The 15,143-nt window shown below is 40.5% G+C and overlaps 1 protein-coding gene across 1 annotated transcript in view; it reads right to left on the bottom strand.

The window, feature by feature from the left end:
* Positions 1 to 1,526: 1,526 nt before the first annotated feature.
* LOC128047546 (alpha-2-macroglobulin) overlaps positions 1,527 to 15,143 on the bottom strand; it is a 71,126-nt gene continuing 57,509 nt past the window's right edge. Inside the window, exons 27-36 of the mRNA XM_052639777.1 lie at positions 14,921 to 14,995; positions 14,312 to 14,492; positions 7,943 to 8,166; positions 6,993 to 7,211; positions 6,716 to 6,843; positions 5,211 to 5,301; positions 4,098 to 4,163; positions 2,576 to 2,678; positions 2,067 to 2,108; positions 1,527 to 1,728 (exon numbers count right to left, since the gene is read on the bottom strand). Of these exons, the coding sequence (XP_052495737.1) occupies positions 1,712 to 1,728; positions 2,067 to 2,108; positions 2,576 to 2,678; positions 4,098 to 4,163; positions 5,211 to 5,301; positions 6,716 to 6,843; positions 6,993 to 7,211; positions 7,943 to 8,166; positions 14,312 to 14,492; positions 14,921 to 14,995 (1,146 nt within the window). The 3' untranslated portion in view covers positions 1,527 to 1,711. The remainder of the gene's footprint in view (positions 1,729 to 2,066; positions 2,109 to 2,575; positions 2,679 to 4,097; positions 4,164 to 5,210; positions 5,302 to 6,715; positions 6,844 to 6,992; positions 7,212 to 7,942; positions 8,167 to 14,311; positions 14,493 to 14,920; positions 14,996 to 15,143) is intronic.

Raw genomic sequence — 15,143 nt, 5'->3', positions numbered from 1 at the left:
CCAACCCTGGTCTCCTGCATTGCAGGTAGATTTGTTTACTGTCTGATCCACCAGGGAATCCTCAGTTGTTATAATAATACCTGTTTCATAGGGTTGATATATTAATACCTATGAAGTGCTTAGAGTAGAATCTAGCACAAAGGCGATTAACTTTCTTTCTTAAAGATTTTTTTGATGTGGACCATTTTTAAAGTCTTTATTGAATTCGTTATAATATTGCTTCTGTTTTATATTTTTTGGCCAAGAGGCACATATGATCTTAGCACCCTGACCGGGGATCGGACCCACCCCCCCCCCTCCCCCTCCCCCCCCGCCCCCGCACTGCATTGGAAGGCAAAGTGTTAACCACTGGATAGCCAGGGAAGTTCCAGGGTGATAGCTTTTAGCTTTTATTTTGCCTAGCCTGGAGACAGAGCTAAGGGTGCTTGAACTTCAAAGACCTTCACAGTTTTTAGTTTATAGCATCCAGGCTCTGTCAGACTCAACCAAATGAAGACTAGGACTCCTAGGACTTTCCAGGGATCTTCTCTTCAAACTCTGGAAGCTTCTACTCCTCCATCCATATGATGGATGATTTAATGCATATGAGTATCTCCGTGAGTTTATATTCATCCTTTGGTTCTGGCTTAAAGTTCCAAAAAAAAAAAAAGATGTTTCAATGTAACACTCTTATTTAGGCTTTGACTCCTATGTATTCTTTCCTCTAGGAAAACTCACTTCTCTTTGAATCAACTCTTCAGTATTTTCAATCTGTCATCCTTCACTCAATCTGATACCCAAGGTTAACTAACTGATCACATGTAGTGGTCAATGGCAGATTTGGTTCTCAGGACACATAACTTCCAATTCAAATCAAGTCCCAATTAATTATGCTGCCTCCCTATGTTGGACAGTCAACTTTCTATTTTATTACTTCCCTTTAATGTGGAAAGTTTTCTTTCTCCAGGCAGCCTTTTGTTCTCTCATGAATCCACTCTGGCTTTTTCTTAGGGTACTGCCATAACCAAACACACTTTAAATGCTCCTAGTATATTATACAATACTTTCTTCTTTTCCCTGCAACCTTTAAATGAAGCCTACTCAGACTACCATCTCTGCAATGTTTCTCATTTTTGAAATCCCTTAACTCTTGACTTTTTAAACAGTAATTTTATTTATATATTTTTGGCTGTGCTGGGTCTGTATTGCTGCACAAAGGCTTTCTGTAGTTGTGGTGAGTGGGGGCAACTCTCTACTTGCAGTGTGTGGGCTTATCATTGCAGTGGCTTCTCTTGTTGCAGAGCATGGGCTCTAGTGTGTGCAGACTTCAGTAGTTGCAGCACGGGGGCTCAGTAGTTGCAGCTCCTGAGCGCTAGAGCACAGACTCAATAGTTGTTGCACATGGGCTTAGCTGCTCCTCAAGATGTGGTATCTTTCCTGACCAGGGATCAAATCCTTGTCTCCAGCATTGGCAGGTGGATTCTTTACCACTGAGCCAGCACAGATACCCCTTTCTATGAATTTTTATCTCAGGAGTCTATTGGGAATCACATGGAATTTTAATAAACATTTATTGAGTAAATGAGGAAACAGTGATAGAGACTGACCAGAAAAAAAAAAAAAGAAAGTTTATTCAACAAGCCTTCAGAGATGTTAAAAACTGTCTTCTTCCATGGAGATCTGAGTCTGTGGAACAGGGACTCCAGGAAAGTAGTTTTCATTGACATGGTCTTTAAGCATTTCCAGTATCTGTGATAGTGGAAAGGATAGAAAGTTCAGATGGACATAGGTTTCTGGAGCAGTGTAAATTCCTTCCAAGGTCTGGGTGGCATACTGCCAGAGGAAATCCAGTTAGTATAGTGGAAATGAGATTCATTACTTAAAATGATTCAACTTGCAGTTCTATGAACTATCTGAGATTTGACTATCAGGGGCCCCTTTCCAATAAAGGTTTTTTTTTTTTTTTTACAATAAGTTGCACCTTGAGCAGTATGATATCCATGAAAAATATTTAGCAAGAATTTTATGGAGGAGATTTGAGGGGAGACAAATTGGTTCTCACTCCATCTGGAAGGAGTTTTGCTTACCTTTGCTGCAAGGAGCACTGTACTCAGCAACTGCAAACTCATCTGAATAAAAACAAAAACAGTCAGGCAAAGTGAGAAGGAAAGCAAACATTGATGGGATACAGGTTAGTGAAAGAATCTTTATTGTGGGAAGAATTGTATTAGAAACACCAGCATCATTCATTTGATGTGTTCTTACTGCCTTGTGTCTTCAAATACTTTATGTTACTCTTGAAGGGCAGCAGTTTAGATATCATACTTATTTAAATTTCATATTGTCCTAAGTTGATTTTATCTGAAGAAAAGAGAACTAGATATCCTACAGGTGCTTTGTATTAGGAATAGTACATTTATACAGTAGGTAATTTCTACAATGTTTGTGTAGAAGACAAAGATAGGAGAATCAGACTTGGTGGAGACACACGAACTGATGAGAGCAGTTAGTTTAATGAACTGGCCCAACACATCTTTCAAATATAAATCTCTGTGATCAAGAATTTAATTTCTGTGTGAACGTTTTTCTCACTCACCTGTCTCATAATAGTCATAGACTTTCACTATGGCTGGTTTCAGATCCCTTACTGGGATGTCTTGCAGAACTGTGAAGGTCAAGGTCAGGGTCTCATTTGTCACCTATAAAGCAAAAAGGAAGTAAATGATCCTCCAGGGAGCTTCCATCTCTCTTTGAGTGAGTTTAAGTATTCACCTATTTGGGGGAAAAACTTTTTGTCAACTAACAGAGCCCTTAAATTGGGTTAAAAGCTCTCAAAGTAGATGAAAACTTCCCCAAACTATTTCTTAAATAACTAAAACTATTCATACACTCCCATTAATGTGAGTTCATGGCTCTGTTAATAGGGGTGAATGATGTATGCTTTTTATTGTTTGAATACCTATGTTTATTTTTAAGTATCAGAATTCAATACTTTTACTTCTCTATCATACAGAAATACTTATTATCTCAAAATACGTGTATATATATGGCTGAGTCCTTTCGCTTTTCACCTGAAACTGACACAACATTGTTAATTGGCTAATGTATGCATGCTAAGTCGCTCAGTCGTGTCTGGCTCTTTGCGACCCTATGGACTACAGCCCACCAGGCTTCTCTGTCCATGGGATTTTCCAGGCAAGAATACTGGAGTGGGTTGCCATGCTCTCCTCAAGGGTATCTTCCTGAACCAGGGATTGAACTCTTGTCTGTTATGTCTTCTGCATTGGCAGGTAGGTTTTATTTTTTATTTTATTTTTTACCACTGAGCCACCTGGGAAGCCCAACTGGCTATACTCCCGTACAAAATAAAAAGTTTAAAAAAAAAAGAATATAAAAGGCAGGTCACTGCAGACTTAAGTTTCATAAAATTGTAAGCTATAATATCCATTAATATGGGAGCAAATAAACTATGTAACAACGCACAACTATAAAGTCAGATTGGTTTATTGGTGGACTGATCCTATATTTTATGGCCTAAGTCCTTCCTGAGATTGATAGTGCATTACCCTTTTGTTTTACTGATGTGATGTTGAAATGTGTGTGTGCTGAGTCATGTGCAACCCTTAGCGATGCCAAGGACTATAGCCCACCAGGCTCCTCTGTCCATGGGATTTCCCAGGCAAAAATACTGGAGTTGGTTGCCATTTACTCCTCCAGGGGATCTTCCTGACCTGGGGATCAAACCCTTGTCTTTTAAGTCTCCTGCATTGGCAGGTGGATTCTTTACCTTTGGTGTCACCTAGGATGCTGATATAGTAATTGACTAACCCCAATGGTTGCTTCCTTCTATTATGCAGTATTTGCAAAATAACTTGTGCACATAAGTCAGCATCTTTTGTGGAGAATTTCTTGCTTTTGAGGGTCCCTAGAAATATGCATATCCCAATATTATATATAACAAGCCATTTCTTCCCATAGTCCCAGATGAAATATAAATAGAGGAGAGGAGAATATTCATTGGAACTAATGTTAGAATTCTCAAATTTTTAGTATGGAGATGATGTCTCCAAAAATGTCTTATCTGTATATTTTTGCAACTAGATTGGCAGGGCGCTCACCTTATCCAGATAAATCAAAACACGATTGTTGCTAACTTCTGTTCGGCTCACGTCAGATCTTTCTAGCTGAAGAAAATTAAGACATTGTAAATGTTAATAAACAGGTGAAAACTCTGGAGAACCAGAGAAAAGAATGTTTATTACCAAACTAAGCCTGAGGATGAAATTTTTTGAAACGCTTTTTATAAGCAAAGACAATAATGTGGCAAAATTAAAAAGGAAAGGTAATTGGGATGCAGGGTTTAATATTAGTATGATACAGGACCTATGTATAAAGTTGATTTATTTGAGGAACAGGGAAAAAAAATTAGAAATTACCTATATTTCAAGGTTCAATTCACATTCCATTCCTTTATGGAGGCTTTTTTTTCTTTACTTTTTCTTATTCTCAGTTTTCTCTGTACTTCTGCAGTAGTTCTAGTTTATGTCAAACTTCTTCATATTTTTTCACTAGCTCATGTGCTTATGCTTTATTTTCTAAGCTCCATTAAAATAGAAGCTTGCCAATACTTTTTTTCCTAGTAGATGTGGCTCCTAGCATAGTGCTGTTCATGACAGGAGACAGGCTGTTGCTGTGTCACTAAAGCAGTGGACAGGAAGGATGCTGGAGCTGGCATACAGCATCCAGGTATGCTCAGGAAGTTCAGAAGACTAAATTAATATGATCCCTAATACCTGCCACCCCAGTGTGATCCATGGTGGAAGAACAGTCTCAAAATTGTCTGAATTGACCACTGAAGTTAGTAGTGAAAGACTAGTTAATGATAACAATGCTTCATAAAACTAGAAGAAAAGGAGAATATTTTACAGACCATTTGTTTTTCATGGGTGGCAGTTTTGGGTTACTAGTACTTAAAATTAATATTTCAAATTAATATCTTAATGGAAATATGACCAAAAAATTCATCACAAAATTTTGAAACCCATTAAAGCAAAGTTTAATGAGAAAAGAAACAGGCTCCCCATACAAACATGCTAAATTATATTTCTGCATTTGGTGAAAGTAATGTCTTTGGTAGGAGTTGATTTAATAGTATTTTATATTAATGTCTTAGTCTAGAGATATATAAAACATTAAATAAAATAGAGTCTCCTGGGCTTATGTAGACCTACCATTTTCACTGTTGGTTTCAAGGGAATGAAGCCAGATACCATCTTCACATCAACAATTGCCATGTTGGAGGCTGGACGGCTTCCAATATAACTAAAAATCCAGGGAAGAAAGAAGTTAGGATTTTCTGTGTTATTAAATATTTTTTTTCTATGTCCAGTAAGCACATAAGAGTCCTGAAAGGTACCAGAAATCTTCCTAAATTTCTTATCAAGTAGCTCAAAAAACTGGCTGTGCATTAGAATCTTCAGGGGAGCCTGTTGAAGCCACAGAGACCAGGCCTTACTCCAGACCAGATGAATCAGAATTTCATGGGTGTGACCTCTGAGAATCTGCCTTTTAAGAAAGCTCTATAAGTGATGCATAGTTGGGCAGTTCAGTTCAGTCGCTCAGTCATGTCCGATTCTTTGCAACCCCATGGACTGCACCATGCCAGGCCTTCCTGTCCATCACCAATTCCCGGAGTTTACTCAGACTCATGTCCATCGAGTTGGTGATGCCATCCAACCATCTCATCCTCTGTCGTCCCCTTCTCCTCCCACCTTCACTCTTTCCCATCATCATGGTCTTTTCATATGAGTCAGTTCTTCACATCAGGTGGCCAAAGTATTGGAGTTTCAGCTTCAGCAACAGTCCTTCCAATGACTATTCAGTACTGATTTCCTTTAGGATGGACTAGTTGGATCTTCTTGCAGTCCAAGGGACTCTCAAGAGTCTTCTCCAACACCACAGTTCAAAAGCATAGATGGGCATAAGATTGCTAATTTATCCAGTTATTTGTTACATGCACTTTGTTTTTTTTTTTCCTGAATAATATCCCCAACCAGGTTATAATATTCTTGTTGTTCAGTCACTAAGTTGGGTCTGACTCTTTGCGATCCCATAGACTACAGGATGCCAGGCTCTTTTGTCTTTCACTATCTGCCAGAGTTTGCTCATAATATTCTTTTTTTTTTGTTCATAATATTCTTGTGTACAGATACAGATAGCCTAGTAGTTATTTGAAAATGGCTGCATATGTATGTATTTCCCCCAGATTGATTATTTTATATGTAATCTGAGATTTAATTATCACCAGTAGGAATTCTAACTAAAGAGTCACTACTCCCTTCTATTCATACTTTTCAAGAGGTCTCCACCTTTGTCCTGGATAAAGCAAGAATAATATTAGATTTCATGACAATAGAATGAAATCAGGATGAATCATAACATTAGAATAAAATCAGGAATTCAGGTTAGAGGCAAGGGGTAATGTTCTTTATGTAATTATTATTGAGGGGGATTAATAAGCTGTAAATAAGGAGATTAGACACTAAGAGATTCTGCAGTGGGGGATATAAAATGTAAACTCCATCACTGAGAAATTCTGTGTCAATATGGGAACAGGTTGCTTTTTCAATAAATGCAGAACAGACATTCACTGTCACGCTGCTCTGCTTAACGTGGAGTTCTAGTGAGAAGATTGGCTGTTATACCCAGAACTACATGATGCAGTTAGAGGTCTTACCTGACATTCAGTGAGATCTGGAAGCTAGTGTGGGCTTTGGGTCCATCACAAGTTTGAGGCAGTGTCTGCACCTCCAAAGCAAATGGGAACTCGTCTTTTTTCAGGAGAATATTGTATTTCAAAGATGTCTGTGGAACAGAGAAAAATCTGTGATTTTTCCTTCTCCAGGACTCCTCCCAGATACCTCAACTCTTTCTCTCATTTGTGCCATCGCTCACTGAGTTAGGACTTTTCAGTGACCATGGTGACTCTGGACCTTCTGTCCCCACAGTCTCACCTGGAGGTAAACACATCCTTCTCCTGTGACTGACATGCTGTACTCTCCAGGCACCTCTGGCAATGAAACCTGCTGCAGCAACAGGCGGTTGCTGTTTTCCACTTGGAATTTTGTGGAAAATGTCCCTGAAGACTTGATGGTCACCTGTGCAGCCTTGCTAGTCCTGGTGAAAGTGGCTGCTCCATATCTGGACAAGGCGTGGAGAGCTACCACTGTGTCCTGGAAGAGACAGGTGAGAGGACCCACGTAGGCATGACAGCCCTTGAAAGACCCAAAAGTCCATGTTAGTGAATAGTGAAAGTCACTCAGTCATGTCTGACTCTTTGCGACCCCATGGACTGTAGCCTGCCAGCCTCCTCTGTCCATGGAATTCTCTAGGCAAGAATACTGGAGTGGTTAGCCTTTCCCTTCTCCAGGGTATCTTCCTAACCCAGGGATTGAATCCAGGTATCCCGCATTGCAGGCAGATTCTTTACTGTCTGAGCCACCAGGAAAGCCCAAGAATACTGCAGTGGGTAGCCTATCCCTTCTCCTGGGGAACTTCCCAACTCAGGGATAGGACCAAGGTCTCCTGCATCGCAGGAGGATTCTTTACCAGCTGAGTTACCAGGGAAACCCAAAATCCATGTTAGCTGCCACAAAAGGAGCTTCGGTTTCCTACGGTTTCCTATTTCCTGTTCCCCTCACTACTTCAGTAGTAGAATCCTCATTTTAAGATTGATTATAGTCCTTAGATAGATGACAGAACCATATCTTTTGCATATCTGCCTTGGACTGTATGGTTCTGATCATGTATCTATCCTTATTTCTCACCATCCTTCAATACTAATAACATTTTTCCTCATTTCAAGCATTTGTATCTTCATTTTTTTCTTCTTTTGAATGTTTGTATCTTGTTCAAACATTTTGCTACCTGAAGGTGAAGTGAAAGGTTCTGGCTAAGCACGGACCTGGGTGGAAGAGAAGCCCCCCTGGGAATTCTGCTGCTTTGAGATCCACTTCACGATGCTCGTGGCAGGGGTGAGGTCCTGCAAGGTCGGGGCAGGCTGGGCCGTGAGGTGAGCAAGGAGCACGTAGGCCGTCATCTCCACCTCTGCAGACGGAGCCCTGGGTTGGTAAACATCCTCCGTGAGCGCCCTGGGTTTCTGAGGTCGTGTCCAGTGGATGGAATTACCTGGAGGTGAGAAAAAGATTTTTTCATGTGGTATGTAAGTGACCACATACTCATATTCAACTTCAAGTAAAAGTATAGGAGCCAGACCTGAAGTGAGGGTTGCATTCCAATGATAGTCTGTTAAACCTTATCTAGATGCTTTTCCTTATATGAAAAGCTGAACTTGACTTCTCATAGAACTTGGGCTAAGGCGGTCATGTTGCTGGAGTCCAAAGCCTACAGCCGGCCAAGATGCCAAATGGTTGCTGCAGTTGTGTTAGTGGAAGAAATAGCTGAGCAAGTTCTCTCATTGGTTGTAGTAATTTCCTGTATTTGATGTTATTCTAACCTCAATTTTCTATAAAGCCTGTCTTTGGAGATTTCTTATGAGGATCACAAATCACATGAGATAATGGAGTTTTCATTCATTAGATTAAAAAAAGTAGAGTAATTCTCAAAATACCAAAGGCTGACAGGGTGTGAAATAACAGGTACTGATTTATACTGCTGTGGGAAGCAAACAGCTCTTTGGAAAGTAATTTGGCAGTAATCCAGCAAAGTGGAAAATGTACTGAGCTCACGAATCCAGCAGTTATGCTTTCCAAGTTCAAGTTAGACAATCTCAGGTCCTACCCCCTCAAGGAGAATATGAGTATTCATTGCAGCATGGTTTGCAACAGAAGTAAATAACAAGAAAAGATCCATGAGAAGAGACACTCTATATAAGTTACGCCTTTTTAGTATATTGTAATGTATTATGCTAGTCAATCTAATCACATGGACCACAGCCTCTTCTAACTCAATGAAACTAAGCCATGCCCAGTTGGGCCACCCAAGATAGGTGGGTCATGGTGGAGAGGTCTGACAGAATGTGGTCCACTGGAGAAGGGAATGGCAAACTACTTCAGTATTCTTGCCTTGAGAACCCCATGAACAGTATGAAAAGGCAAAATGATAGGATACTGAAAAAGGAATTCCCCAGGTCGGTAGGTGCCCAATATGTTACTGGAGATCAGTGAAGAAATAACTCCAGAAAGAATGAAGGGATGGAGCCAAACCAAAAACAATACCAGTTGTGGATGTGACTGGTGATGGAAGCAAGGTCCGATGCTGTAAAGAGCAATATTGCATAGGAACCTGGAATGTCAGGTCCATGAATCAAGGCAAATTGGAAGTGGTTGAACAGGAGATGGCAATAGTGAACGTCAACATTCTAGGAATCAGTGAACTAAAATGGACTGGAATGGGTGAATTTAACTCAGATGACCATTATATCTACTACTGTGAGCAGGAATCCCTCAGAAGAAATGGAGTAGCCATCATGGTCAACAAAAGAGTCCGAAATGGAGTACTTGGATACAATCTCAAAAATGACAGAATGATCTCTGTTCATCTCCAAGGCAAACCATTCAACATCACGGTAATCCAAGTCTATGACCCAACCAGTAATGCTGAAGAAGTTGAAGTTGAACGGTTCTATGAAGACTTACAAGACCTTTTAGAACTAACACCCAAAAAAGATGTCCTTTTCATTATAGGGGACTGGAATGCAAAAGTAGAAAGTCAAGAAACACCTGGAGTAACAGGCAAATTTGGCCTTGGAATACGGAATGAAGCAAGGCAAAGGCTAAATGAGTTTTGCCAAGAAAATGCACTGGTCATAGCAAAAACACTCTTTCAACAACACAAGAGAAGATTATACACATGGACATCACCAGAAGGTCAACACCGAAATCATATTGATTATATTCTTTGCAGCCAAAGATGGAAAAGCTCTCTACAGTCAGCAAAAACAAGTCTGGGAGATGACTGTGGCTCAGATCATGAGCTCCTTAATGCCAAATTCAGACTCAAATTGAAGAAAGTAGGGAAAACCACTAGGCCATTCAGGTATGACCTAAATCAAATCCCTTATGATTGTACAGTAGAAGTGAGAAATAGATTTAAGGGACTAGCTCTGATAGATAGAGTGCCTGATGAACTATGGACAGAGGTTTGTGACATTGTACAGCAGACAGGGATCAAGACCATCCCCAAGAAAAAGAAATGCAAAAAAGCAAAATGGCTGTCTGGGGAGGCATTGCAAATAGCTGTGAAAAGAAGAGAAGTGAAAAGCAAAGGAGAATAGGAAAGATATAAGCATCTGAATGCAGAATTCCAAAGAATAGCAAGAAGAGATAAGAAAGCCTTCCTCAGTGATCAAAGCAAAGAAATAGAGGAAAACAACAGAATGAGAAAGACTAGAGATCTCTTCAAGAAAATTAGAGATACCAAGGGAACATTTCATGCAAAGATGGGCTCGATCAAGGACAGAAATGGTCTGGACCTAACAGAAGCAGAAGATATTAAGAAGAGGTGGCAAGAACACACAGAAGAAATGTACAAAAAAGATCTTCACGACCCAGATAATCACGATGGTGTGATCACTCACCTAGAGCCAGACATCTTGGAATGTGAAGTCAAGTGGGCCTTAGAAAGCATCACTATGAACAAAGCTAGTGGAGGTGATGGAATTCCAGTTGAGCTATTTCAAATCTTGAAAGATGATGCTGTGAAAATGTTGCACTCAATATGCCAGCAAATTTGGAAAACTCAGCAGTGGCCACAGGACTGGAAAAGTTCAGTTTTCATTCCAATCCCAAAGAAAGGCAATGCCAAAGAATGCTCAAACTACCCCACAATTGCACTCATCTCACATGCTAGTAAAGTAATGCTCAAAATTCTCCAAGTCAGGCTTCAGCAATACGTGAACTGTGAACTTCCAGATATTCAAGCTGGTTTTAGAAAAGGCAGAGGAACCAGAGATCAAACTGCCAACATCTGCTGGATCATGGAAAAAGCAAGAGAGTTCCAGAAAAGCATCTATTTCTGCTTTATTGACTATGCCAAAGCCTTTAACTGTGTAGTGCCGGGAGCCAGCATGAGGAATTCCACTCGTGACAAGGTCATGCGGCAGAGCTCTGACGGCAGGGCTAATCAGACCTCAGGTTTTCCCCCTGGAATTTCCTGAGCATCCACCCCCCAAAAATAAGAATCTGCCTGCTTTTCTACTCTTCTGACATTCTCTGGAAAAAGTCAATTCAGGGCTTTAGTCTTCTGCATTTGAAACAGTGTTTCAATCCAAAAACCCCTCTGATGGCTTTCTAGCCTGCCTGCAGGACTCGCACAGCTGCGCCTGTGATTGTTTGAGGCCTCCTGACTGCAGGAGGCACAGGAAGCTTAAAATACCCTGGGAATGTAGGGGCTTCCGAAGAGTCAAAATCATTAGAATAGGACTGATTAAAGGTTTCATTTGCTGAGCCAATACTTGCTGCCAAATTTTCATATCCTTTATTTTTAGATATAGTTGGTATATAGAAAAACAAGTAGTAGACCTGGTAGATCTTTGAGTTAAGTACCTTCTTTGTTATAACCCACTGCATGTAACTTTAGCGCTTTAAGGGGATACAGATTAAAGAAAAACGCTTAGGGGAAACGAAATTAACATTCATTAAGGAAGAGAGCCAAAAAGTGTTAACAAGCCTCTTGGCCAGAAGATAATGTAAATCACCTGAGACCTTTTGTATACAAAAAGATATACAGAAAGTCTGGGCTGCTAAGGCTACATAATTTTGTATTACCCACTGATCTCTATGTATAATCAAAAGTATAAAAGGCCTTGAAGGACAATAGAAGGAGAGCCAGTCGCTGGACTGGTTTCCCCCGTGTCTCCTCTTTACTCTGATTTCAGGCTGAATTCCCATCTGGGGCGTGGAGGCTCACTATGTCTACTTACTTGTCCCGGCTTTTAAGATACTTAAGAGAGAGAGCCCAAGGCGGCCTAACGTAGATGGTGCAAGCTCCTTGTCTGGAACTTTATTGGTTTTCCATGTAACCCAAGTTAATCAGCCTCTTCTCTCCACTTAATTTTTCCTACTACACTATTTCTTCCTAATCTAATCTGATATTAATAAATAAATAAGTCTTTCCTCGCTGACTCCGTCCACCCTTAGAATTCCCTGGATCCACCGGGGCTGGGCCCCGGCAATGTGGATCACAATAAACTGTGGAAAATTCTGAAAGAGATGGGAATACCAGACCACTTGACCTGCCTCTTGAGAAACCTATATGCAGGTCAGGAAGCAACAGTTAGAACTGGACATGGAACAACAGACTGGTTCCAAATAGGAAAAGGAGTACGTCAAGGCTGTATATTGTCACCCTGCTTATTTAACTTATATGCAGAGTACATCATGAGGAGTGCTGGGCTGGAAGAAGCACAAGCTGGAATCAAGATTGCTGGGAGAAATATCAATAACGTCAGATATGCAGATGACACCACCCTTATGGCAGAAAGTGAAGAGGAACTAAAAAGCTTCTTGATGAAAGTGAAAGGGGAGAGTGCAAAAGTTGGCTTAAATCTCAACATTCAGAGAACTAAGATCATGGCATCTGGTTCTATCACTTCATGGGAAATAGGTGGGGAAACAGTGGAAACAGTATCAGACTTTATTTGTTGGGGCTCCAAAATCACTGCAGAGGGTGATTACAGCCATGAAATTAAAAGACACTTACTCCCTGGAAGAAAAGTTATGACCAACCTAGATAGCATATTCAAAAGCAGAGACATTACTTTGCTGACTAAGGTCCATCTAGTCAAGGCTATGGTTTTTCCAGTGGTCATGTATGGATGTGAAAGTTGGACTGTGAAGAAGGCTTAGTGCCGAAGAATTGATGCTTTTGAAGTGTGGTGTTGGAGAAGACTCTTGGGAGTCCCTTGGACTGCAAGGAGATTCAACCAGTCCATTCTAAAGGAGATCAGTCCTGGGTGTTCATTGGAAGGAATGATGCCAAAGCTGAAATTCCAGTACTTTGACCACCTCTTGTGAAGAGTTGACTCACTGGAAAAGGCTCTGATGCTGGGAGGGATTGGGGGCTGGAGGAGAAGGGGACGACAGAGGATGAGATGGCTGGATGGCATCACCAACTCGATGGACATGAGTTTGAGTGAACTCTGGGAGTTGGTGATGGACAGGGAGGCTGGTGTGGTGTAGTTCATGGGTTCACAAAGAGTCGGACATGACTGAACGACTGAAGTGAACTGAATGTATTATGCAGCAGTGAAAATTAACACACATGTACAAGGGATTCCTTTCAGCCTAATGTTGAACTTAAAATACAAATGGCAAGCAGACAGAAAAAGATCAAGTAGAAATACTTAGAAGGATGATAGTTCTTATCTAAAGATGAAAAATGTAAGCATTCTGAATATTATTTAGGATTACACATGCAATAAAAAGATAAATCCATGGAGATTGTAATGACAAATTCTAGATCAACTACTTTTTAGCGTAGGAGTGGCACCCTGAGGGTTTTTCCAGCATTGGTAATATTCTGTTTCTTAATCTGAAAGGGAGGTATTAAAGGTATTTGCTAATTATTCTTTATGCATTTTTGTATATCTGAAATATTTCTCAGTGCCTTACAAGAGTAAACAACTAATAGCACTGTCAAGGGAGAAGAGCAGGATATGTTTTATTGGATATCTTATTATTTGCATTTTATTTTGATTTCTTCTACCTGTCACATAGACCATTATATACATAGAAATATTGTGTGGATAATGAATAGACTTGTCCAACATCATCAGTTTTGTGAAATGAGCATAAAATACAAGAATTTATTCATGGGATTCCTTCTTTCAGTCTTATGTTTAAAATGATATGATACACTGGGTGAGGGTGGAGCATATATTGAGAACTGATATATTAATCAATAGCTAATACTTGTATAGCACTTGCTCTGGGCCATATACTTTTTAAGCACTAGTCTTCAGAGGCCAAGCTTCTTACTATTACAGTATACTGCCTTTTAATCTTTGGATGTGTAAGTTGAGTAAGAAACTTCAAGTCTATAATGATATAGAGGGACTTCCTTGGTGGCCCAGTGGTTAAGACTGAGCCTTCCAATGCAAGTGGTATGGATTCAACTCTTGGTCGGGGACCTAGGATCCCACATACTGCATAGTGTGGTCAAAAATTAAAAAATAAACAAAATGTAAATATAATGATATAGTTAAAAGAAGAGAGGGAAAGGGATCCTGAGAGGTAGTCATGGGAGACCTTTGGTGTAGAATTCTTGATCCCGAGAATGTGGGATGGGAGAAAGTTCTTGGGTGTGCTCTCACCTTTCTTCACGGCTTCCTTATGCAGTGACGTGAGTACCTCTGTCCTCCTTTCCTGGTTACCTGCCAGGGCAAAGGCATAGGCCAACAGTGCCTTGGTGTAGACGTGGCTGCCTTGGGATCCTTCCTTGGCTGACTTCCAGGCTGAGTCCAGGCAGAACAGGGCATTGCGGACGACAGGATGCTGGCGAGGGAGAACAGGAAGGGGGTGAGCTGTGTGAATAGGGAGGTTGGGGCCCCCAGGTGAAAACAGACCACAGCACAGAGGTCAAGTTGTTCAGAAGCATTTGTCCCTCTAGCCTCGTTCTTAGGGAGGGAGAGAATAGTATTTTTTAATTTGTTAGTCTACATTCATAGTGCAAGAATATAATCCATATCTTTAGAATTCTAGATTCTATGTGTGTGTGGTGCTGGTGGTGAGTTTGCTCGGGAAGAAATAGATGAGGGCCATCACTGAGAAAGTGTAAATGTGTCTTAGTGGTTTGATCAAATTCTCTTATGATCTGGGAAGCATTGGCATTGCATAGTGGGAAAGGTGAGTAAGGTGACATTTCAGACAATATGTCAGCAGTTTCACTGCATCCAGAGCAATGCTTTAGCCAGGACACTTACTGTGACAGGGAGAGGCATTTCTAGAAGGGCGATGGTGATGTAGGCAGAGAGGGTCACTTCATCGTCCACCCCACCCTGTAAACATGAGACAGAGAGAGATTTAAGAAGGACATTTATAGAGATACAGCTTACTTTAGGAAACAAGAAAAATCTCAAATAAACAATTTAATCTTATGCCTGAAGCAACTAGAGCAAGAAGAACAAACAAAACCCAAAGTGTGTA

This window comes from Budorcas taxicolor, chromosome 5 (genome assembly GCF_023091745.1).
Source record: "Budorcas taxicolor isolate Tak-1 chromosome 5, Takin1.1, whole genome shotgun sequence".
NCBI lineage: Eukaryota > Metazoa > Chordata > Mammalia > Artiodactyla > Bovidae > Budorcas > Budorcas taxicolor.
This window is presented reverse-complemented; position numbering and strand designations above follow the sequence as displayed.